The sequence below is a fragment of the Centropristis striata genome, chromosome 14, assembly GCF_030273125.1.
Source record: "Centropristis striata isolate RG_2023a ecotype Rhode Island chromosome 14, C.striata_1.0, whole genome shotgun sequence".
Taxonomy (NCBI): Eukaryota; Metazoa; Chordata; class Actinopteri; order Perciformes; family Serranidae; genus Centropristis; species Centropristis striata.
The window spans coordinates 16,881,875-16,906,124 of NC_081530.1; the positions used below are offsets into that span (position 1 = coordinate 16,881,875).

The 24,250-nt window shown below is 39.9% G+C and overlaps 1 protein-coding gene across 2 annotated transcripts in view; it reads left to right on the forward strand.

Annotated features, from left to right (window-relative positions):
- The window catches only part of cica (capicua transcriptional repressor a), a 46,664-nt gene extending 23,014 nt beyond the window's left edge, over window positions 1–23,650 (forward strand). Inside the window, exons 6-22 of one of the 2 annotated variants that reach the window (XM_059350678.1) lie at window positions 3,237–3,336; window positions 3,446–3,628; window positions 3,883–4,009; window positions 5,212–5,384; window positions 6,917–7,049; window positions 7,417–7,499; window positions 8,820–9,675; window positions 10,200–10,342; window positions 12,038–12,198; window positions 13,463–13,706; window positions 14,716–15,019; window positions 16,132–16,313; window positions 17,831–17,973; window positions 18,669–18,820; window positions 20,938–21,072; window positions 21,161–21,286; window positions 22,989–23,650. In XM_059350678.1, coding sequence (XP_059206661.1) covers window positions 3,237–3,336; window positions 3,446–3,628; window positions 3,883–4,009; window positions 5,212–5,384; window positions 6,917–7,049; window positions 7,417–7,499; window positions 8,820–9,675; window positions 10,200–10,342; window positions 12,038–12,198; window positions 13,463–13,706; window positions 14,716–15,019; window positions 16,132–16,313; window positions 17,831–17,973; window positions 18,669–18,820; window positions 20,938–21,072; window positions 21,161–21,286; window positions 22,989–23,251 — 3,508 coding nt within the window. In that variant the 3' untranslated portion in view covers window positions 23,252–23,650. The remainder of the gene's footprint in view (window positions 1–3,236; window positions 3,337–3,445; window positions 3,629–3,882; window positions 4,010–5,211; window positions 5,385–6,916; window positions 7,050–7,416; window positions 7,500–8,819; window positions 9,676–10,199; window positions 10,343–12,037; window positions 12,199–13,462; window positions 13,707–14,715; window positions 15,020–16,131; window positions 16,314–17,830; window positions 17,974–18,668; window positions 18,821–20,937; window positions 21,073–21,160; window positions 21,287–22,988) is intronic. The other variant, XM_059350679.1, reaches the window with a different exon arrangement.
- Window positions 23,651–24,250: the final 600 nt, after the last annotated feature.

The window sequence follows — 24,250 nt, forward strand, 5'->3', positions numbered from 1 at the left end:
AGGTGCACCGAACTCCACCTCTGACAGTAAAAAACATTTTTTTGAAAGAAACAAAACAACAACAAACAACTTTTCCTTCAGCTGCATCAGTGTTGTGTTGAGTGTGTGTCTGGCAAGAGTTGTACAGTCTGTGCTTGTTCGTTCCACTCAGTCTCGGGCTGCGTCTCTGCGTCTGGCTGGGTTATTGCTCTTTCAGAGTGACTCAGACGAGCTGCGTGGCTGTCTGGCTGGTAGTGTGGTTTTGAATGTTTCAGGGTCACTGTGCTCACAAAGGCCGCCATCGCCAAAAGAAGTGCTTCAGCAATCTCTCAATGCTGCGCCGGTTACACCTGTTATCTAGCTGCATCTCAATGGAAGATATAATGGCATTAACTTAACTAGATCCAAGCTCTATTTATTAGCTGTTTTACCCTGTTGGTACAAATACACCCCCGCTGTGGCCATGCTTACAGACCCATGCAAATACAAGCATAATACACATTTAAAACAATATTTTTATTATGTTTTTCCAACGCAGACAGTGCCAATAACAGTAAATACACAGTGGCTACAATAACTAACCATCTGACTTAGATCCATGATAAAAAAAAAAGTACAAAATACAAGACATAGTCAAAAAAACCCACTCACATAAATATGTTTAAGTATAACTGGGAAGATAACGTCTGTATGTACAGATTTATATATGTAAAAGGAAATGCTCAATCCCAATTTCCCTGTCAAAGAAATTATAAAATAAATGTAAAAAAAAACAAAATCTAAAAAAAATCCCGCCGTATAAACCAAAAATGTTAATTAGCCAATATTGTTGATAAAATATCTATAATTCCTTTTAAGACAATATTTGTTAATCTTTTAACAGTATATTAAAAGAATGATGTCCAAGTCTCAAATATCAGTTTCTACCTCTGTGCCTTTCTTGATGACAGTGTTTAGTACAAGTTCTGGGTAAAGATAATACATATTTTAAATGTTAATTTGTATATTATCTACCACTTCTTATCCATCCATTCTCTGTCTGTTACCCTTTTGATCTCTTTTTTTGTATTTCTGAGTATTCATACAACCCTCACATTAACTCCAGTCTCCCTGAAAACGTATCATTGATCCGTCTTGATATCTACCTTCATGGACACCTTGTCTGTGACATTTTTATCCTCTTTTTATTAATTCAGTCTTTATGTCTTTGCTTTATATAATATAAAAAAATGCTTTTGTAAAACTAGACGAGAACAAGAAAAAAAAGCGCCGCATTCATGTCTAGTCACGGCTCGACACTGAGTTCACTGTCTAACAGCTAAAAGGTTCAGACGTTCTGTCTGCCGTCTCGCAGTTTCAAAAGACTTTTCTAATGATTCTTGTCGCAATTGAAACAGTTTTCTTTCCAGTTGTGCCAAAGGAACTTTAAAGCAGTTTTCTGCAAAAGTTTACTGCTGAATTTGAAAATACGCCAGCTCTCCATTCTCTGTCTTAAGTCCCTCCCACCAGATGATTATGCAGTAGCCTGTACGAGTACTAGTCATACATGTCAGTCATCCCTAATTACAATATTGAGCTCAGCAAAGGTTATCGCTTCAGCATCTAAATATTTTTCTCAGTGCCTAAGCTGATTGAACAGAAAAACTTTGCTATCTTTTCTGATCGCACAGCTTCCATCATCATGTCTGCTCTCTGTGTCAGAGTTTCGGCGTGGGCGGGGCTCAGGCAGATCCTCCACACACACACACACACACACACACACACACACACACAATTAAAAGTTTATTGCTCTTTGAAAGGATGCACTTGCATTCCCATTGTATTATATTATCATTATTTCAGTGGCATCAAATTTTCTCAAAATGACAATTTATTTCTGGGACAATATTTATTTATTTATAGATTTTATTCAGTATTTTAGCTCCTTTCTTTGTATGTTGTTGTTTTTATTGTGTTTCTTTGTATACAAGCTGTTTAAATCTAATTGGCCATTGTGGGATTTCTAAAGTTGCTTGAATTATTATTATGTTGATTGTCAGGATTTCTTTTTGCTAAGTCTGTCTGCCTTTTTTGAGTTCCTTTGCACTGTAGCCAGCTGTTGCCAGTACTTGAATATCAACTTTTAATGCAGGACTTTCACCATCTGAAGGGATGTGCACGTGCATCTGCATTAGTCAAACAGCCAATAAGAATGCTCTGTCTCTAAAATGACCTGTGATTGGACAAAGTCTCCTATCACAGACTAGATTTTCTGAAAGAGGAGGTGTAGGAGTCTAGTTTTCATTTAAACCACTTGAATTACAATATGCTGAAAGGTTATTGTGGCATTATTTGCCCAGTTACGGATAAAAAACTGTCTACCCTGGCTTTTGTCCAGGTTTTTCCACCACTGATTTAGTAGTTGACAGTTTTGTTTCATCACTAATAGCTTGGAAGTCTTTGGTGTTTGTTTTTAAGGCTCTGTCTTCAATTATGTTTCATTATTCATGTTCCCTTTTCGGCTCTTTGGAAGTGTCATCTCTAATATAAACTGCAGTGTTATAGTAATGCTATTAAGAATTTGTATTCAAACTAATGTCTATTTTACTGCTCTGTTTCTCCAACTGCTCTAACATAATAGTAAATTTAAATTTAACCCAGTTTGTTACAGCATTTTAAGTTTACTCTGTGTCTGTTTGTTTTTTTCCTTGAAACATTCCAGTGGCACGCAGGAAGAGTGCAATTTAGCAGAAGTAGAGACAAGAGTTTTAGTGGAATTAGCTGAATAAATACTCAGTAGTCGGCATGCACAAAGATAACAACCAAGGCTGAGCAGATAAAGAAAAGTGTGTCAATTACATTAATGGTAAATTAAAGGAGATAAAGGTAATAGGAAGACAAAGTTAAAACGCTGTTCTGGGTTCTCTGGGTTTTGTGTTGCAGGATCATAAAACAAATATCTGCAGGACACCAATGTAATCCTAAGGCAAGATTTCTGTGGTTTATCCACCATAATTTGTCATCCTGGTCAAGTGCTTAATGTATTTATATTCACCACAGAAGTGTTTAAACATTGTAAAAACACAGATAAATTCAAGAGTAGATCCCCACTCTTTTATATCTTAATGAACAAGAACCATTGTGTTTCGACTTCCTCCTTAAATCCTTCACAATCCTTTTGTCACTGTCTTGAAAGTCCCTCACTTTGAGGAATTTCCCTCGATTTCCCGTCTCTTAAAGAATCTCAGTTTCACTTTTTCCTCTGTGTGTGAATGCAGGTTCTCCCCGGGTGTGGCCAACGATCCGGCGCCCTCCGCTGGCCCCATGAAGAGACGCACACAGTCCCTCAGCGCCCTGCCCAAGGACGGAGACAGGAAGGTCATTACACAATGCAGATGGACTGTCAATCATAAATATAGATAAACAGACACTGATTCATGCTTAGCATAAAACTTAACTTTGTGTCCTCCTCCAAACCCCAACCCAGAGGGAGAAGGACCACATCCGCCGACCCATGAATGCATTCATGATCTTCAGTAAACGCCACCGGGCCCTGGTGCACCAGCGACATCCCAACCAGGACAACCGGACAGTCAGCAAAATCCTGGGGGAGTGGTGGTACGCTCTGGGGCCCAACGAGAAGCAGCAGTACCACGATCTGGCTTTCCAGGTAAGCATACGCTCTAAAAGTCTTTAATTGCCTCTTATTTTATCATTAGGTTACTATTTATGGCCATAAAACTATTAAAAAAATAGTGAACCTTTACTCAGTATGTCAGTGTTTAATGTTGTGCTCCAGAAATCCAAATTCCCCAACAGCAAAAGCAACTTGTCTAGAAGTAGTTGATGAAAAACAGGCATCGTGGCTGAACTGCAGACACTGAAACTGTAAAGACAGAAAGAAATTTTCCTCTCCTCCTCCAGGTGAAAGAGGCCCACTTCAGAGCCCACCCAGACTGGAAGTGGTGCAACAAGGACCGTAGGAAGTCGCTGTCAGAGGGCCGGGGGACACCAAAGGAGCCACGGGAGAGGAGCATGTCAGAGAGCATAGGTGAGTGTTAGTCTATTAGAAATACTAATCAATGCTAATCAACAGTGTAAAAGAAGTGCACGTAGCCCTTTGGTTTGTTGACTACGGTTTTTAAGTCTCAAGTTTGGCATTTAGGCTGTCGCTATCTTGTTTTTGAAGCCAGAAGCGACAAAATTTTAGCATAGCAAACACTAAATTACCAGATAACACTCGCACTAGCTTGGTTAGAAAGGTGATTCACGCTCATTTTAATATTAGTTTGGAAGCCAATTTTGGCTTGTCAAAAACAGCTTCAAACTAAATTTACTAACTGGAAAACAGGTGACTTCTCAGATTGTCTTTTACTACAACCTGATGCTGGACAAGATATTTTTAGGCGACCAAAATGTTACATTCATGTATCTTTCTTGCAATGTGGAAGCATCAAAGTTAAGATGAAATTGACTACACTCTGGCACACTGTGTTTTTTTGTTTATATAACTTATAGATCCATTGTCTTTGTAAATGTTGTGCCCATTGTTGTTGTCTGCTTGCACTATTTGTTGTATATTATATGTTGTGTGTTATGTTTTTACTTGCACATTTGGAGTATGGGGAAACGCAATTTCAGTCATCTGTGTAACTACCTGTTGCATTGTTTGGTTGACAATAAAGTTCACTTTGACTTTGACTTTGAGAGCACAGAGTGCCTTATCGGCAGCTCGCTGTAGTTGCGATTTTTCAAACACAAAGAAGACGACCTAAAACATACCCAGGTTTATTGTGTATTTTACTATAAATGGAACCATCATTTACTAAATGAGCATCATGCTGTTTTGAAGAAGACTTAAACCCAGCTATTAAGGCCATAAAGTTATTTGCTTACTGAGGTAATAAATTGGGTGAGAAGTAGGTTATTTTTTCATTCTTTTTTGAACCGGTGAGGTCGCCCCCAGCTGGCCATTAGAAAAAAGGCCACGTTCACTTCTTCTATAGCATCTGTGGCATTTCCAAGCCAGTGTACAAAATCTAATTTACACGAAAAACTTTTTAGATCAGTAAATTATCGTGTTTTAGATCCTGCAGTCACTTTCAATGCATTCAGTCATATTGAATCATTGGCTGACGAGATGTACTCTAATTATAGACGGAGCATTGCTGTGTATTTTATGGAAGTAGTTGTATTGATCTGATCTGAAGTGATATTTTATCTTTCATCAGAGCTTTTTCCTCTCTTCTCTAGATCCCCATTTGGAGTCTCAGGTGCTGGAGGGGAAGGGAGGAGGCTCGGGCTGGCCAGGGGTATCGGAGCGTCGAGGGGGGCTGTTTGCGGGGCAGCAGCCCCGTCCCCGAGCCTTTTCCCAGAGTGCCGTGCACACCCTGGAGCAGAGGGAGAGGGAGAGAGACCTGGAGAAGGTAGGCGGTTGTTAGTCTGTAGCTCAAAGGCAGAAAATAGACTCGGGAGATTTAAGAATGTGAAGCAAACTGTTTGAGATCTGCAGCTAGTTTAATTTTAAAGCCAGAGAAAGTCAAAATCATGTGCTTTCATGCATTTTTAACTAATTTGTGGCATCCAAGACTACAAAGAAAAAGTAAATCAAATAAAAATGCAGAAAATAAAAGCAAGAGACTGAAATAATTCTGTAAAAAAAAAAGAAAAAAAAGAAGAAGAAAAATCAGGGCCAGTGCTAGTGTCTATGTGAGCGCCTACGCACCAACATGTGTGTGTGTATTTATAGACAGCAGACATGTGTCCTTCACGCTGCAAAGCATTTTGGTTGAACTCTACAACTGAAAGCACACTGTTCAAAACAGTTCAAATGGACTCTCTTGGTTCTTTGTGTGAGGGCTCGAGTTGTTGCGGCTGAAAGCCCACTGAAAGCTCTGGGGGAGCTCAGCCTCCAACTTCAAAGGTTTCACTTTCTACTTTTTTAGTGCCTTTGAAGGCACTGTGGTGTTTGCTGGTTCGCTCCTAATCACAGAGGGATAGGCCTGCATGGGATCTCTTTTGTTTTGAAGGCATTTATTTAATGCTGGTGGCAAAGCTGCACATGTATGCATGCTCTGATAATAGCGATATTACTTCTGTCTGAAGTCTTGTTCTGAAGTACTTAACATTTCCATGTTAAAATGTCTAAAAACAACTAGACCTGTGCTATATATTTTGTGGAGTTGTTGCCTAAAAATTTCCCAAATGTTTCCAACAATTTTTCAAACCCAGAGATGTTTAATTTGGTCACATGTCAATGGTGTCATTTAACCTTTACCCCCTCAAAACACCAGATGATAATAATCCTAAAATTATACTTAGAAAGATCAATTTTACTCTGCAGCTATTTTGCAACACAGTAATTCAGTGGAGAGCTAATTTACTCATATATTTCAATATCCATCCAGCTCACTACAACATGCTAGAATGACATGTGGCTCATGCCGGTAACATTGTAACAAACAACAATGTTCAACAGCTCATAAAGTTATTTTTAGTGTGATCGTTTGGGGAGGACAGAGCGGATGAAACGCCATAACCCTGTTGCAGATTTGCTGACCACAATGAAAGCAGAATGTGAAGGAAGAAAGTCACAGAATCATGCTCCTTCATGACAATGAAATGATCTTAAGTGAGCAAAACTTCTACATAATACATTATCTCGTCTGTGAACATTATTACTGCCTGAGTCACGTCAGATAGATTTTCATCGGCATTGGTGGTTGTTAAACAATGAAAACAACAACTCCCATGATCCCACGCTACTTCACGACATCATCAAAGTCAGTCTTTTGTTAGACATTTGACAGAGAGACCCCTCGTGGCAGAAATTTCATATTGTGCACTTCAAGTTTTATCAGCTTTGAGTGTTTAACCTTCAAGAAATATGTGTCTATCACAACTCCTCAGACATTTTCTAAAACTTAAATATGTGCTTGTTCTTTCTCTTTTCTGTCAGGAGGACGGGGCAGGTCTGTTTCGCCACCGGCCCCCGACTCAGTCAATGTACCAGGGCGGGGCCAGTGAGGATGTGACTAGCGACGAAGAGCGAATGGTCATATGTGAGGAGGAGGGGGACGATGATGTCATGGGTGAGTTAGATGATCAGCACTGTGGTCTAGTGGTGTTTAGTAATAACCACAAAGTCATAGTTTCACTTCCCACAATGATCACTCCGTCTTTAAAAAAAGACACAACTTCTTAGTCAGAATGACAATTTCAGCAAAACTGAAAGATAAAAAAGTTGCTGTGTCATCCGTTAAGCCTCGCCCCAGGCTGCTAATTGTCAGTGCTACAACATAACAATAACGATGGCACATAATTGGCTTTTTGAGGGTGATACCGGTGGTTTGAAGGCACAGATTGCAAAAATAAATCACCTCCAGGAAGCAGTTAAAAGTAAAGTCCCCTTGGCTTTTATCTGCTGAAACACTAACGTCTGATATCTGTGTCCCTCAGAGGATTCCTGTCCTGAAGGCTCCATCGACCTCAAGTGTAAAGAGAGAGTGACGGACAGCGATGAGGACGAACCAGACGGACAGGTAGCTGCACTGATCATCAAAGTTCTTCAATTACTGTGCACAGTGGACTAGATTTTCTGAGAAACCATATGTCTCAGTTTTCTCATTTTGTACTGGATACAAACAATATAAATGTCATAAATTAGTCATTACTTGATTCAGATTTAGTCTCTGCAATAATGTAGTATAAAACTGAATCTGGGTCTTTATCAGCCATGTAGGTTCAAGTGGAACTTCTGTATTTTTTCAACCTGGGCCTTAATTTCCCACGTTTTTGTTTGTAATAATTTTTGAAGTTGTTTCAGTGCTGAGCGAGAGCGCTGAAGCCAGCAGGCAAAAATTTACCTATATGCTGTCATGGAAAAAAATATTAGACTGTAGATCAGTCATAAATCAGTTGATATTTTTAACCTACCGCAGACTTATTGAGTGATTGTTTTTGCCGTTATGCTGCCATACTTTTGTGTAAACTGCTGCCAGATCAGCACAGTATCTTAAGCCAATAACAGTGCTGTTATCTCAACTCTGTCTGCAGCAGGTCAGTGTGGAAGTAAAGCTAGCTCATTGCAACATAAGTCCACTGTTGATCCCTTACTCTGGAAATGATTAAAGATTACATAACCATCACATAATCAAAACATGCATTCAGAGTTAATATAAACAACTATTAAAATAAATAAATATAAAAGGAAAATTAGTTTGAACCTTATAGTCATCCCGGTCAACTTCAGCCTGTCTGCATCCACCATAGGTAGCCTATGAAAAGAGAGTTTGATATTTTGTTTTCACAATTTGGAAATGCGCAAACACAAACCATCGTTTTTATTGAAAGATGTTTTTATTGTTTCGTTTTTTCTGTACACAACACAACAAACTCTTCCTGACACTTCTTTCTAAATCTCACCACTCAAGTTTCCTCCAGTGACAAGTTAGAGAGATTTCAGAACAAGACTTCTCCATCATTTCATGATGTTGTCCAACAAAATGAGACAGCCACAGGCACAAACAAGGACTTTTAGAGGACGTACATTGATGGTGCATAGCTGCCAGAACTGTTGTACCCATTAGTCACTTAGACACAAAAGTGTGGGAAAATCCAGTCCAGGTTGAAAAATACCTTCCCCTTAATAAAATAAGTTCCCCTTTAGGTATCAATGTTGACCAATTCTAATTCTACATATAAGGCATCAGATTGTTGGTGGTTCCTTTTTAAAACCCACAGACTTTCCGGAGTTACTGTAAGTTGAGAAACTTTACGTGTTCATGAAGAAGAGAAGAACTTTACATATTAACTTTCTCAGCTTTGATCTCGCCATCTCTCCATCTCTCTCTTCCCTCCAGCATGGCTTCCAGCCAGTGGCTCGCTCCTCTCTCCCTTCTTCCTCTCCCTCCATCCCTCACTCCGACTCCAGCTCAGCTAAAGGGAACGGAGGAGGAGGAGGAGGTGGTGGTGAAGACAGTTCTGAGAGGAAGAGGAAAAGAGGTGGAGACGGAGGAGAGGAGGGGAGCGAGGGAAGACCCAGAGAAGAAACAGCAGCAGAAGGAGGAGGAGGTGGTCTCTCCTCTCTGTCCATCGCAGGCTCTGCATCCAGCACACACGCTCCCCTCGCTCTGGCCCAGCAGGGTTTGACCCAGGTCCTCGGCGCCGTCCGCATGGCTCCCACCATGGTGACCAATGTGGTGCGACCCATCGCCAGCACGCCCATCCCCATCGCCAGCAAGCCGGTGGAAGGAGCCGTCACCATCAGCTCTCTGCCTCAGGACAAGAAAGCCACTCTCCTGATTGGAGGAGGTGGACCTCAGCAGCTGCCAATCACCGCAGGGGGTGGGTACCTGTCCTCATCCTCCTCCCCCGGTCCAGTCAGTGTAACTCCTGTGGGGGGCAGCGGTGTGGTCACTAGCCTAGTTCTGGCAGGGTCCTTTCCTGCCGCCCAACCAGTGCAGCTCCTCACCCCACCGCAGCCGCACGCACAAACCCCTCTACCTGCCATCCAGCCCCAGCTCCACCCCACTGCAGCCACCTCCTCTCCCACACCTCCCGCCGGCCCCAAGCCGCTAGCGCAGGTCCAGTACATCCTACCTACCGAGAATCCCTCCCATCAGCAAATTCTTTCCTTGTCCTCCAATGCCGCCCTGGCCAATGGCGTTCACTCAGGGGCGGGACTCAGAGTTGCATCAGTCAGCCCCGGAACCAGAGGTGAGACAGAGAGCAACGATTGGCTGACCAAAAAAACAACAAATCAGAGTTTTATCTTGGTGTTTTTACTAGAAAAAAAAAACTTTCATTTTTCTTTTTGCTGTTATTATTAATCATCTCCAGGGGAAGCTCTAAAAATAGATTTGATTGGCTTACATAAACGGGAGATAAATGATTGACAGGAGAAACACTGTTGACATGAGTATGAGCGCCCGCCGCCCACCCATGCCTTAATCACTCTCTATTCATAAGAGTCTGAAGCAACAGAGCATTGTTCCACCTTGTTATCAGAGAGGAATTTCACTATTATCAGAAGCAGAAATGTCCTCTCCGTCTCAGTGTGTCTCCGCCCACCCGCCGCTCCTGTGCTGTCCTCACCTCCCCTCTTTCGGCTCAATTCATCTGTTTCTCACGCCGAGTTTTTAATTCTCTCTCTCTCTCTCTCTCTCTCTCTCTCTCTCTCTCTCTCTCTCTCTCTCTCTCTCTCTCTCTCTCTCTCTCTCTCTCTCCTTCTCACTCATTAGTCCAAACCCAGTCTCCGGTCTTGCAGAGCAAGATGTTGGTTCCCATGGCAACAGTGCGAACAGGGTCTACTCCTCCTCATCCTTCCATTTCGCTGGTCGCTCCACCTCTTCCTGTGCAGAACGGCTCCGCGACAGGAAACAAGGTAAGAGAGTTTCAACACGGCAGCTACAACAAGTGTTGACAGCGTCAAAGATAAACAGACGGCGCCCTGTTCTCTGACATGTGACAAGGTCGTTAAATTCACAACAACATCAGGAGAATTAAAACTAGACGACACATGTTCCTGCTGCTACGGCTCGGCGCTGCAGTCTTTATCCATGTTTGATTGATTTGATTTGGACCAAAAGCTCTTCAGGGCGCTTTCATATCCCAATAGTGGGGCAGATAAGCAAATCAATTGTGCATTTTTTGACTAAAGCATGAAAGTTTCAGCATATAATCTACATACCCTAAGGATGTATTATGTCATTGTAGCATGGGTTAAGAGATGCAGTCATGAAATTGTTCAGTCAAATTTAAAACGTTTAATCTAAAGTGAAGTTCATTTTTAATGTGTTTTTTTTTTTGTGTGTGCTTTGGGGTGGGTTCCCGCTTTCGTGAATATTTTTTAATATTTAATATGTATATTATAGTAGAATTAAAAATACATTTTGCAGAAGTTCTGTGCAGTCTATGTGTAATAAGAGCAGATAAATAAAACATAATTGATGTTTACCACTTTTATGCCTGCAAAAAGTTACACAAAATCTACATTTAACAGCATGAAATTTGTTGCCTTCTGCTTAGTACCAGGGGTCAAATCTGAAATGCCTCCACGTCTGAAAATAAACTAAATGATCTATAGAAACTTTCCATATATGAGCTTATCCGCTCCACTACAAGTCTGTTTGGTTTGTCCGAATCAGAGTGAAATTGATACTTTTTGTTGGTTTTATTTAGTCTGGTTTGCTTTCATAGTGTATAAATGTAAGCGGACCAAATAAGATAAAAAGATTTGCAGAGGAGCGTGTATGAACAAGATGATACAGTTTAAAGAGCGCCAGTCGACCCTCAAACAGTGAAAAAAAGTGTTTTATGCACTAAGAGTGCGCATACTAACTAACAGGTGGATGGGAACACTTAAAAACTGGGTAGTCAGTGGACAGAAAATATTCTCATATCAAGAATTTATTTATTAAGCAAAAATACCAAACATTTGCTGCTTACAACTTTTTAAATGTGATGATTTGCAGCTTTTCTGCCTCTTGTTTCATTGTAAATGTTTCCAGAACAATTAAATTAAATGATAAATTATAATAATAATAATAATAATAATAATAACTAGTACTAGTAGTATAATAACTAATAACTAGTGTAATTCACAAGGGACCAATTGTTTTTAAATGTGTTTTTATTTTTATCTCTCTTTTGTATTATTGTAAATTAAATATTTTAGGGTTTAAGACTGTTTGTCAGATAAAACAAGCAGTTTTATGTATTTTTCCTGAGCTTCCGACACTTGTTATGGTCATTTTATTAGCGCATTACACATTTTTTTTTTAACTTAAGTGTTGATCAGTTAATCAGAACAATCAAATAAAAATGAGAAATCAAAATGAAAATAATAACTAATTGCAGCACGACTGCTGGGCTGCTTTTTATTCACAAGGGACCAATTGTTTTAGTGTTTGAGTTGTTAAAACCACATTTGATATTTTTACATTTTTCAGAATACATAACAGAGAAGTCATTAAATGTCAGAAGTGTTTTCTCTGAAAACTTTGGGTCTATTTTTAGATTAGTTGTTGCGAAAGTCCTTTTGTTAATGTGTGCCAAACACTCCTCCTCCCACCCAAAGATCATCCAGATCGCTCCCATGCCTGTGGTCCAGACCAACGTTCACCCTTGCGGCGCCGCTGCAGTGCATTCTGGGAGCCCCTTTCCTGTTTCTGTGGCAACAGTGATGACTCCCGGTGCCGCGCCCCCACAGACCGTTCTCCTGACCTCTCCGCCCACCAGGTCAGCAGCACCTGAAAGACACAAACAGACACTCACTTTCATTTTCTTCAGTTACTGCTCTTCTGAGACGATCAGCAGCTTTTTAGAGACGCTGCCAGATTTCGATTCCAGAGGGGGCCAAAGAGTTAATTGTACTTATCGAGCAGTTAATTTAGATAAAGAAAGTCAACACTTTGAACACATTTGGACTCTATAACCCCTTGGAGCGACGTTAACTATGATACTTACTCTGAAAACTTTAACATTTAGACAAGAATAAAAGAAAATACAGTTTCAATTGCACATATTATTGACAGTGAAGGTGGTTTTATTTGATCTAAAATAATAAATAAGTTGTTGAGGCAGATTATTAATGAACAACATTTTTTATAATTGTTTAAGTAGGCCTTAAATGTGTCTTCAAATGTGTTTTTTTTTTTTATCTCTATGACAATAGACTGTATATCTCAGCCAGTGTTTTGTGATGGATATTTTTTACTACTTATACTGTATGTTTATAGATTTTATACGTGTTTTTGCATATATATATATATATATATATATATATATATAAGAACTCTCACAAATTCAAACATATGGCATTATATAAAATACAAAAACTAATAATAATAATTATTATTATTATTATTATTATGAAAAAAGGAAATCCACATGAATAAATAAAAATTAAATAAATAACAACAAAAATTGATTAAAGGCAAAACTTTACATTATTTTGACATTTAAAAAAAAGAAGAAACAGTATATTTTAATTCAGTAAAACAAATATGCTCACATAGAGAAGACAGAGTATGGCACATATTTGTTAGAATAAAATGAGTTTTTGTCCTTCACCTCAGCCTCACACTTTACGCCTCTTCAGTGTCACCTGTTTTAAACAAATTTAACAAACTCCGAAGCTTTCATCCTTACTATATCGGTAAGTTTTTCAAGAGCCAAACTTGCTGTTAAATCTTTTTAAACGTCCACCTAGAAAAGGGCAACTAAATGTATTTCAACAGAGTGCAAACAATAGACAGGGTGATCTGTATTCAGTATTCAGTAATTGGTAGTTGTTTCCCTTGTTTGCATATTTGCAAAAATACATTTGCCCTCTCATATACATCTATAACACGTCTTTTCTTAAATATATCAGGATCAATCTTCTTGTAGTGTTGTTGCTTAATGAGCCGCAGAAGTTGTAAGCTGCTCATGTCATGTTATACTATTTTACTACTATTATGCTCTTTTCAGCTTTGACACTCCTCCCTCCTCTCTCCCTCAGGATCACATATGTCCAATCCGGCCCAGGAGTAACCACGGCAACGTCCCAACAGGCCACACCCGCTCCAGGCCCCACTTATCTCCCATCATCCCTGGCAACCCTGGGCTTCACCGCCATTGCCCCGGGCGGGCAAACTCTGGTCCAGCCTATTCTTGGTCAGCCGCCACTGTTGGCTCCGGCCCCGCCCCTGACCTGTCAATCACAGACCCCACCAGGTCAGGCCTCGGGAGCCGCTGGCCGTCAGGTAAAGAAGTAACATTTTGTTTAGTTCAGAAGGAGTGAAAAATATAAATAATATGTACTATTACTCATATTATACTATATATTTAGAATTTTTCTTTTTATTACAAATTCTGTGGATTTAATAAAGTGCACATAAAAATTAAGAAAAAGCATTTTGTCAGAAGAAGCCGGAGAATGTGAAACTCCAGAGGCAGCAGGATTAAAAGTGCACAATGAAGCATCCTGGCATTGTAATGTTATCACTACATTACTTTTTAGACATTAAGGACTTTACTGTAAACAAACAAACAAAGAGAAAACTCCACCGGTGAGACACAGAGAAGAGAGAACTTTGTTTTCAAGTCATGACTTAAAGTCGTAGCTTGGGTTTTTTGAGGCACTTATCCATAGTCAGTGTGTTATCTACAGTAGGTGGTGGTTTACACGCCCACAGTTTGCAGAATCAGGCAGGAGAACTGGCACAGAAGCTAAATAATACACCACAGGGGCAGGAGAACAACTTATTTTAGCCACCTAAAAAAAGAAAAAGAATCAATATCAGTTTGAGCGTACGTTATATTTGGAATGTTTTTACTTTTACAATGAAATGAAAAGTTTGAATGCTGCAAAAAGTACTTTTAGTGTCTTGTAAAACAATGAGGGTTCAATCAAAAATGAAGAAAACAGAATAATAAATACATACAGTATTATAAATAATGACTATGGTTATTATCAAGAAAACCATGGAAAATGCCTCTTATGAGCTATTTTGTTGTTATCATTATATTTGTCCAAACAAATGAACCTTTAGTTGTACCAGGCATTAAAATGAACAAGAAATTGAAGAAAACAATGGTCTAATAATTTTTTCCATGACTCTATAATTTCACTTTTCTTCCTGAAAATTCTCTGATTGAATTAGTAGTTTAATAGTTTAGTCTAGTGCACGTCTTATTCTTCTTTTTCTTGCTCTTCAGAACAAACAAAGGTGACAGTAACACCTAAAATCTCTTCCCTGTCTTCTCCGTCAGGTACTAACTGCCATCTACCCTGCACCAACCGTTGCACTGCCTACTGGCGTAGTCTCCATGACAGCCGTGCCACCCGCACTGGCCGCCCCGGCCCAGGACGTGATGAACCCTTCCTCCCCTTTGGCAACAGGGGTGCAGGGTTCAGCTGCGGCGACCCCTCAGCCTCACATGGCGCTGGAGGACGTGGAGCTGAAGGTGGAGGTGAAGAAGGAGAGCCTGTCGGACGGTCACAGTGAGGACGGAGGACAGGGACGGTCCAGCTCTGCTGTCAGCTCCTCATCAGTCACTTTTAATCTCTCAGCAGGTAATGCTCCTCTGGTTTAGTGTTTCTGCTCACTTTAGTCTTGTGTGAAGCAAAAAATAGCTTTTTGTCTCCACATCTATACAGAATATTAAAACACTTTCCTGGCTATCATTGGTCTTCACTTTTAATTTTCAAGAATCATCAGATATTTTTGTCTTTACATTTAATAGCCATAAAAAGGAGCCATACATGCTACAGTCTTTTTTATGCAGATTTCCACCTCTGGCCAGTCACAACTGTTTATCTCATATAAGGCGGGCTTGATAGGATGATTGACATCCAGTGTAACTCACTAAACTCAGATCTTACTGGCCCTCCCCCCTCAAGTGACCACAGAACATCAGGAATGGACTTTGGTCTTTTCTTTTTGGACAGCAATGGATAAGAATTCACAGGACACTAATGTGACCTATTGACCCAATTTGTTCTTTCTGGATTCTGTCTCTGCTGTTTGTCTTTTGTTTTTCTGTTTTGTTTTTTTCATTTCTCTGTATCTATAGTTGGGAAAAAAAAATATTCGACCATTATTTTCTATTTTCTCTTTATGCCTGGTACAAGTAAAGGTACATTTGTTTGGACAAATATAATGATAACAACAAAAATAGCTCATAAGAGTTTAATTTAAGAGCTGATATTTAAGCAAAATCATTATCAAAAAACCATGGAAAATGGCTTGATTAGATAGTCTAATAATTTTTTCCATGACTGTATTCTCATTTTTTTAGTTTAAACTGTTTTCCTGTAATTTGAAAAGTTTGTTACCCAGTCACCATGTTTGTCATGCTTTGAAAACAGACCTAGCACCGCCACTCAGTGCTACGTCACAAACTTTGTTGCTCCAGTTGGTTGTAGGTCTTTTTTAGAGACATTTTGATCTCAAAATGAACTGAAACGAATATGCTATTGCTAATTATTTTTGCCTAGAAACGTTCTGTTTACGGAATGTTTTCTAGATTAAAATCTTGTAGTGAAACTGATCTTGCAGGATTAAGACAGACGCTGAACGACTGGTGGAAAGTTTCAGTGTGCAACTTTTAAACAAGTGAGATAAATTAGGTTTGATGCAGCGTTTTTACATCAGAGTCTGACATGTGAGTCTTTGTCTGTTCCAGTTAAAAAAGAGGAGGACATCGTTCTGCACATCAAAGAGGAGAACCTCAGAGACGGACACTGCAGAGAAAAACCGGGCGACCTGGACAGAGAGCAGGAGAGAGCGATGAAGGAGAACAGTGAAAAAAAGGGAGTCAGAGAGACGGACAGAGAGGACCACAGCATGAGCGACAGCAGCAAAGAGGTAAGAAAATATGTGTAATTTTGTAATTTTTAAGCTGGTTCATAGAGGTCTATTGAGACAAATGTAGGTCAGATTTTTTTGTCAGGGAATATCTGTGAGTTTTACAAATAGGAATATACCAGAATGTATTTTTTGTGTTGTTACACTCTTTTGTTTCTAACATTCGATGGTTTTAACACAGCAAACTTGACTGTTCTGTTTCTGATTCGAAAAACAGTATTGACCAATCATGGAGGAAGTATTCAGATCCTTTTATTCAGTTAAAGTACTAATACCAAGCTGTAAAAATACAAGTAAATGTCCTGCACCGAGAATCTTACTTAAGTAAAAGTATGTACAGTCATGGAAAAAATTATAAGACCATTGTTTTCTTCAATTTCTTGTTCATTTTAATGCCTGGTACAACTAAAGGTACATTTGTTTGGACAAATATAATGATAACAACAAAAATAGCTCATAAGAGTTTAATTTAACCCATTAAGGCCTAAAACGCCTGGAAAATAATGCCTGGAAAACCTCTGGGCGATTTTGAAAGAACCCCCTAAAACCTGAAGTTTTTCTGGAAATTCAACAGAAGATTTTTCAGCCTCTGTAGCAGATAGAAATGAAATTCAAAAAGTATTTGAGAGCTTATACCCGTGGCTTTCATGAGAAGTTGAGTTTATTTGTCCAAAACTTCCATAAAGTTTTTTTTTTAATAATAATAAAAATCCTATGCATAATACTAATACATGCCCATTAGCAAGATGCAAACATGATATGACCATTGGGAGAAATAGAAATAGTTCTCATTAGCCTACTGTAATAAAAAAATAAAATAATCATAATAATAAATAATAATAATACATTTTATATATTGCACTTTTCAGGGTACTCAATGACGCATAAAGTAATATAAGACATAAACAGTCATGATTTCTTATATCATCATCACAATCAATTATTATTATTATTATTAATATATTATTAATAATATTATTATTATCTCCAGATGGCGACAAATCTGTCTGTTCTTCGGTGAAAATATGTCGTCTAAAAACATATTCCTCATCCATAAATGCCGGTCCATTGGTTCCGAGGGTTCAAAGTCCGGATCAGCAATAAAATCATCGGCGCTGTTTTCATCAAGATCGCTTCCGTCACTGACTGCTGAGCTCCTCCGCTGTAGTCGTCTTCCGCCATGATTTCAAAGTTCTGGAAAAGTCCCATGTAGCATTGCGACACTCCCACATGTATTCTGATCATGATTCTGATGCATTTCATTGGCCAAGAAACCGAAAATAGGTGGAAAAAAACTACAAATACTACAAAACGATGTATCCGCTGTCCCGGCCTTAATGGCAGAATAACACAACATCGCTCCCGGTTTTAATGGTAGAAATGCGGTAATGCTTTGCCGGCTTCAATGGGTTAAGAGCTGATATCTAGACATTTTCCATGGTTTCCTTGATAATAACCAAAATCATTATCAAGAAACCCCTGTTTCACCCATGTTTCTCTCTCGCTCTCTTCCCCAGGCTGGACCTCACACCCCTCCTCCACCACCCTCAGGTTTGGACCCCCCTCCCCCTCCTCCTGCGGAAAGAGAGCCCCCCTCTTCCTCAAAAAAGACCAAGTTCAGACCCCCACCGCTCAAGAAAACACCTGACTCTCACGAAAAGTAAGTGGACCCACTAGAAAAAATATCTGAGTAGGTTTTATAGGAAAGTCAAGGTTTCAGAATTTGCAAGGTGGCATGAAATGGGAGTGTACCTGTTAATGTAAAATGTTAAGTGCTTTGTTATAATTTACGCTCAGCCTGGTCTCCAGCTGTAAGGGAAGCTTTTATTAAAGTCTGGTGCCGTCCTCGCTGAGCAGACTTAAGTTATGGCTCTCAAAGAATCCGTGCCAACGCAAAATAAAACAAGTCTGCCTGGTCCTTCTGGCTTTCTGCTCGCTGTAAGACAATGTTCTCTCTATTTTAACAGTTTACATTTTCTCAAGCTGAGAGAGCTCATATAACAGTAGCTTATCTTCTGTAACGATAGCGTGAAGCAGCTTGAAGATGAGATGCAGCGCCCTGGACCGGACTCCATTCGTCGACACTGATTTTCACACATTGTGGCATCTCGTTCTGTTTTTAGTTTGTGACCAAACTTCGGGAAATTATGGTAGAAGCTCTTTGTTTACTGAATGTGAGTGGGCAGAGTGCTCACCCTTTATATTCTTTATTTAGACAGCAGGAGAGTGGTGGGGAAGCCACAGAGAAGAGAAAGCCCTGGCAGAACTCAGCCCCAAGGCATGACGAATGTGCATCCATCCCTTGGTATTTTAACCAGCGGACTACTGGACTGACATGTGTTCTCTTGTGTGCAGGGTCTTGTCGGAGACGTACTTCGAGGAGCGTTTTGCTGAGCTTCCAGAGTTTAACCCCGAGGACGTCCTTCCTTCGCCCACTCTGCAGAGCCTGGCCACCTCACCGAGAGCCATCCTGGGGAGCTACCGAAGGAAGAGACGCAACTCCACCGGTGAGACACAGAGAAGACAGAATTTTGATTCCAAGTCATAGCTCGGGTTTATTGAGGCACTTATCCATAATTGGTGTACCATCAACAGTAGATGGAGGTTTACACGCCCCCAGTTTGGAGAAGTAAGCAAGAAGTAGCGAGAAGTAACATTTTGTGTCGTGTTTAAGGAGTGAAAAATATAAATATTGTATACTATTACTCTTATTATCCTATATATTTGATTGTTTTCTTCTTTTTAATACAAATTGTGTGGATTTAATCTCCTTATTTCAGTAAATAGCCATGTTTACCCAGTAGGGTTAGGGTTAGTTCATTAATTAAATCTCATATTGCAATTTAAAGTGCACATATAAAAAAATTAAAAAATAGGTTTTGGTCAGAAAAAGCTGGAGCATGTGCAATTCCAGAGGCAGCAGGATTAAAAGTGCACAATGAAGCATCCTGATATTGATAAATCATCACTACATTGCTTTTTAGACATTAAGGAAATTACTGTTAACAAAGAGAAAACTCCACCGGTGAGACACAGAGAAGAGAGAACTTTGATTCCAAGTCATGACTTAAAGTTGTAGCTTGGGTTTTTTGAGGCACTTATCCATAGTCAGTGTGTTATCTACAGTAGATGGTGGTTTACACGCCCACAGTTTGCAGAATCAGGCAGGAGAACTGGCACAGAAGCTAAATTATACACCACAGGGGCAGGAGAACAACTTATTTTAGCCACCTAAAAAAAGAAAAAGAATCAATATCAGTTTGAGCGTACGTTATATTTGGAATGTTTTTACTTTGCTGCCAACTGAAGGTAACGCAGAGAAAATATTGCAGCTGTAGCTGTTGTAAATGCTCTATTCAAAGGTAACAGACTATTTTTTAAAACACACTGTAAATAAACAAACAAAAACAAAATATTGGCAGTCACTTTTGGCCTTGACATTGTATGGCACCCGTTTTTGAAAACTTCTGGGTTGATTTACAGCACAAAGATTAGATTAATATGTGAGCTCACTTCTGTGTTTTATTGTCCTGTCTACAAGGACATAAGGGATGTAATCTCTAGTTTAGAGAACCTTTTTGTTGCAGATTTTATTTGCCATGCTTGTTAGACATGGCAGAATATATTGTTTGACAACAAGGAATAAAATAACCTGTTATTCTGCAATAAAATGAAATGTTGAATGCTGCAAAAGTACTTTTAGTGTCTTGTAAAACCATGACGGTTTAATAAAAAAAAATAAAAAAAATGATATGTATAAAACAAAATAATTGTAGTCTAAGAAAAATAAATTTATTGAATTCCACTCTTCTCCCTACAAGGTGGTTTACACGCCCCCAGTTTGGAGAATCAGGCAGGAGAACTGGCACAGAAGCTAAATAATTCACCGCGGGGGCAGTAGAACAACTTATTTCAGCCACCTAAAAAAGAAAAAGAATCAATATCAGTTTGAGCGTACATTATATTTAGAATGTTTTTACTTTGCTGCCAACTGAAGGTAAAGCATAGAAAATATTGCAGCTCTAGCTGTTATAAATGCTCAATTCAAAGGTAACAGACTATTTTTTAAAAACAAAACAAAAAAATGTACTTTCTCAGATCCAAAGGAGTTAGTGGTCTACTGCTGCCCCGATCAGTTAGTTTGTTGTATTATTCTGTGTGTTTGGTGTTTTTAAGGGCTAGTTCACATCATCAAAGTCACAAACTAACTCAGTGATCAAGGCAGTAGATCAGCAACTCTCATGTCCTGTGAGATAAAATTTGTATTTTTGACAATAGTCTGGCAGAGCATAAAACTACTTCAGTTACCTGTAGGCAAGCTGTCTGGTTACAAGTTAAAGCGTGGAAAATATTCTAATAAAGTGAGATTTGGTTCAGTCAATGACATTTTAACAGCCTCTTTTATTATTTGGATGTCTTATGTGGAAATTTGCCTCATTACATTACATCTTCTACATGATGCTTACCACCTCTTCTCTCTTTCTTTTTTTTTTTTTTATTATTCTGCTGCCTTACTCCTATTCCTCATTTTCCTCTTTCGCTCTTTAACCTTGATCTTTAATCCCATTGTGCGCTCCTCTACCCTGTCCTCTTTTTCCCACATTTCCCCCTTTTATGTGTCTAGAGCTGGAGCCGACAGCAGAGGAGCCCAGCTCCCCGAGGAGGAAGACCCGCCGTCTCTCCAGCTGCAGCTCGGAGCCCAACACCCCCAAGAGCGCCGCCAAGTGTGAGGGAGAGATCTTCACCTTCGACAGACCAGGTATGACGGACACATTGAGCGAGGCAGCTGCAGAACTGCTGCAAAAGCTTTATGTACAAGTCACACAATGTTCTCCTTGTTGAACCAGGTACAGAAGGAGAGGATCTTCTTGGAGATTTGGACCGGGTCCCATACTCGTCGCTGCGTAGAACTCTGGATCAGCGCCGGGCCTTGGTCATGCAGCTGTTTCAGGAACACGGCTTCTTCCCCTCAGGTAAACCACCAGTAGATAGTACACGTTAGGCCTTTCTCAAACCAGACCCTCCCCACTTCCATGGATGTGGCAAGCTTCAGAACACAATTCCTTATATGGAAAAAATGCAATAAAATGATTTTTAAAATAGGCTACTATTTAAAAAAACATGTTCAATGTAACTGTTTCAAATAAATAAACGAGGCAGGAATATGCCAAGATATATTCCAGAGGATGTAGGTTTACGGTATTGACAGTAAAATAAATTAACTTTATATTAAAATAAAGTGACTGCTAAGCTTCATTGGCCTCGATACTTTTTTTAAATGGTAAATATCTTTTCATTTTTCACTCTGCTTTTTATGAGCTACTGGGTTTTTGCAACAGTACATGTAAATAAACAACAATTTTACAATTAAATTAACATGTCTACTGTTTTTTAGACAAGAGAAATGATAATGTGCTCCTCAATACAATTTAACCTTTTAGTTGATGGCAACTGTACATCAATATCAATTGTCAATCTTTCAAACTTATATTTGGACAGAGCATGTGACACCAAATGAGATTATAGCAGTCATTAAGTCAGCATTGATGCAGACTTGCTGTTGGAGGGTTTTTAAAAGCCTGGGACTAGTTGTAGAAAGGCAAAGTGAGTCATTGAGAACAACTAACTAGCTTTCTTTAAATCATTTATTGATTTATGTTTTACTTATTCTTGTTTTAAACTTAACTTAAGCTCAAAAAGTCTGTTTCTTCATTACAGATAAAACATTAATAAATATTGGAAGGAAAAACTACTTTCCCAATCATTGAAAATTGTTGCTGAATTACTTAATTATTACCTCACTTTAAGAAAAGATCTGTCACTGATACAGTTTCAAAACTCCTATTTAAGTACTTTGCAGTTTGAAATCTGAAGATAATCCACAATATCTGACACATTTGCAATATTTCACAACATCATATAGGATAAGAAAATATCCAGGGAACTGGTTGGGCTGACTGTTTCTCCCTTCTTCCGTGTCAGACCTGGACTCAATCAGGACTCGGACGCAGAGGAATCACAGTTCAGGCAGACTTTATTGATTTCTTCAGCCTCTGACAGAGTGAAACCAAACAGGCTATGAAATTTATCTTAGAAAACTAAGGGGAAAAGGGGAAAAACCAAAACGTAAGAAAACTACTAAAAACAAAGAACCATTCCGAAAAGGGAGGGAAGAAAAGGCTACAACTAGGGGGAAAAAAATCAACAAAAAATCGCTCCACAAGGAGGAAACAAAAGGCTATGACCTGAAAACTAAAAACACTCCAAAAGGGAGGAAAAACTACACTGGTGAAAAATGGACAAAATAACATGCACTCAGAAAAACTGGAGGCTCAGCTAGAATCTATGGAAATGTATCCTAAAAACAAAAATCACTCCAAAGGAGGCTAACAAGGGCTATGAAAATAAACAATTCAGCAACGCTAAACTATGAAATGGGAGGAACAAAAACAAAACCTCACCCTGGTGTGACATCACGTTTATTTTGTTGTTGAACTGAGCAATAACTGTGTCTATGTGGTGTAAGCTGCTCAATAAATACAAAACAATTCCCATGCAGTTGGTAGCTTACTAATTGCAGCTTCTAAGGACATCTTCCAGGATACATTGATATCATACAGGTTTTATAACATCTGTTCCTTCTCCTTACTCCCTGATCTCCCTCCTCCTCTGCAGCTCAGGCCACTGCTGCCTTCCAGGCGCGCTACTCGGACACCTTCCCCACCAAGGTGTGTCTGCAGCTGAAGATCCGTGAGGTGCGTCAGAAGATCATGCAGACGGCCACGCCCGGAACCTTCGAGTCTGCAGGTTTCGCTGAAGTCAACCCCGCCCCGTCCCACAGCTCCTCTTTCAATCAATCAGCCCGGGAGGACGGAGGGGCGGAGCTGCAAGGAGACAAAGGCCGGAGCCCCGAGGAGCCGAAAAGCGAAGGATCATAAGCTGGAGAGGATGACAGAGTGGAAATATCAAGGAAAAGAAAAAGAGAGAGAGGAGTGTGTCATCCCTGCAGAATGTTCTAGTATGTGTTGAACCAGTACGGGATCCGTTCTACTGGCACTAAACTCCACCAGACCTGGGCACAAATACATTTGAAAATGGTCATAAATATTCAAACTACTCAAGGTGCGCTTGATTCGTCTAATCATGCAGCAAGTCCTGATGGGTCAAGTGCTTCTTGTAGTGTTCCCCCCTTTTTTTTTTCCTCCTCTGAGTATCCAGAATATTTTCAGTTTGCCCAGGTCTGCTCTCAGCACATTTGTACAGTAGTTTGTAGTTTGACACACAAACTCTGTGGCACACTCTCACAATCTCTCTGGCACACACACACACACACACACACAAACCCTGGTGCATATGTAATCTCCAGCATGCACATAACCCCACATAAACACACACACACACACACACACACACACACACACACACACACACACACACACACACACACACACACACCCTTACCAAATCAGACTGTTACTCTTGGTTGGCAGTCCCCAGGAGCGGCCACCAAGGACCATGACACACAAAGGCACTTTGTCACTTATTGTGCAGATGCAGTTTGCTGTTGCCAGCCAGCCAGCCAGCCCTCAGATGCCATTGACTTGACCTCCTTCTCGCCCCTTCCACTCCTCAGCACAGTGGTCGGGACACAAACACAACCCCAACGACCTCCACTGATATTCCACAGCCCATTGATGCTGCAAGACAGACAGCACACACACACACACACACACACACACACACACACACACACATATGCAGTACACAGACAAACACACGCAGTGCATGGACACATATGTGCAGTGTGAGCACTCGTACACAAACATAGTCAACCCTGGTCTGACCAAGCCATTGGCCTGCACAGTTTTTAGTGATTGTAGTGAGAAGAGAAACTGAAAGCATGAAACCTATTCGCTCCTGGAAAACAAAAAGGAAGG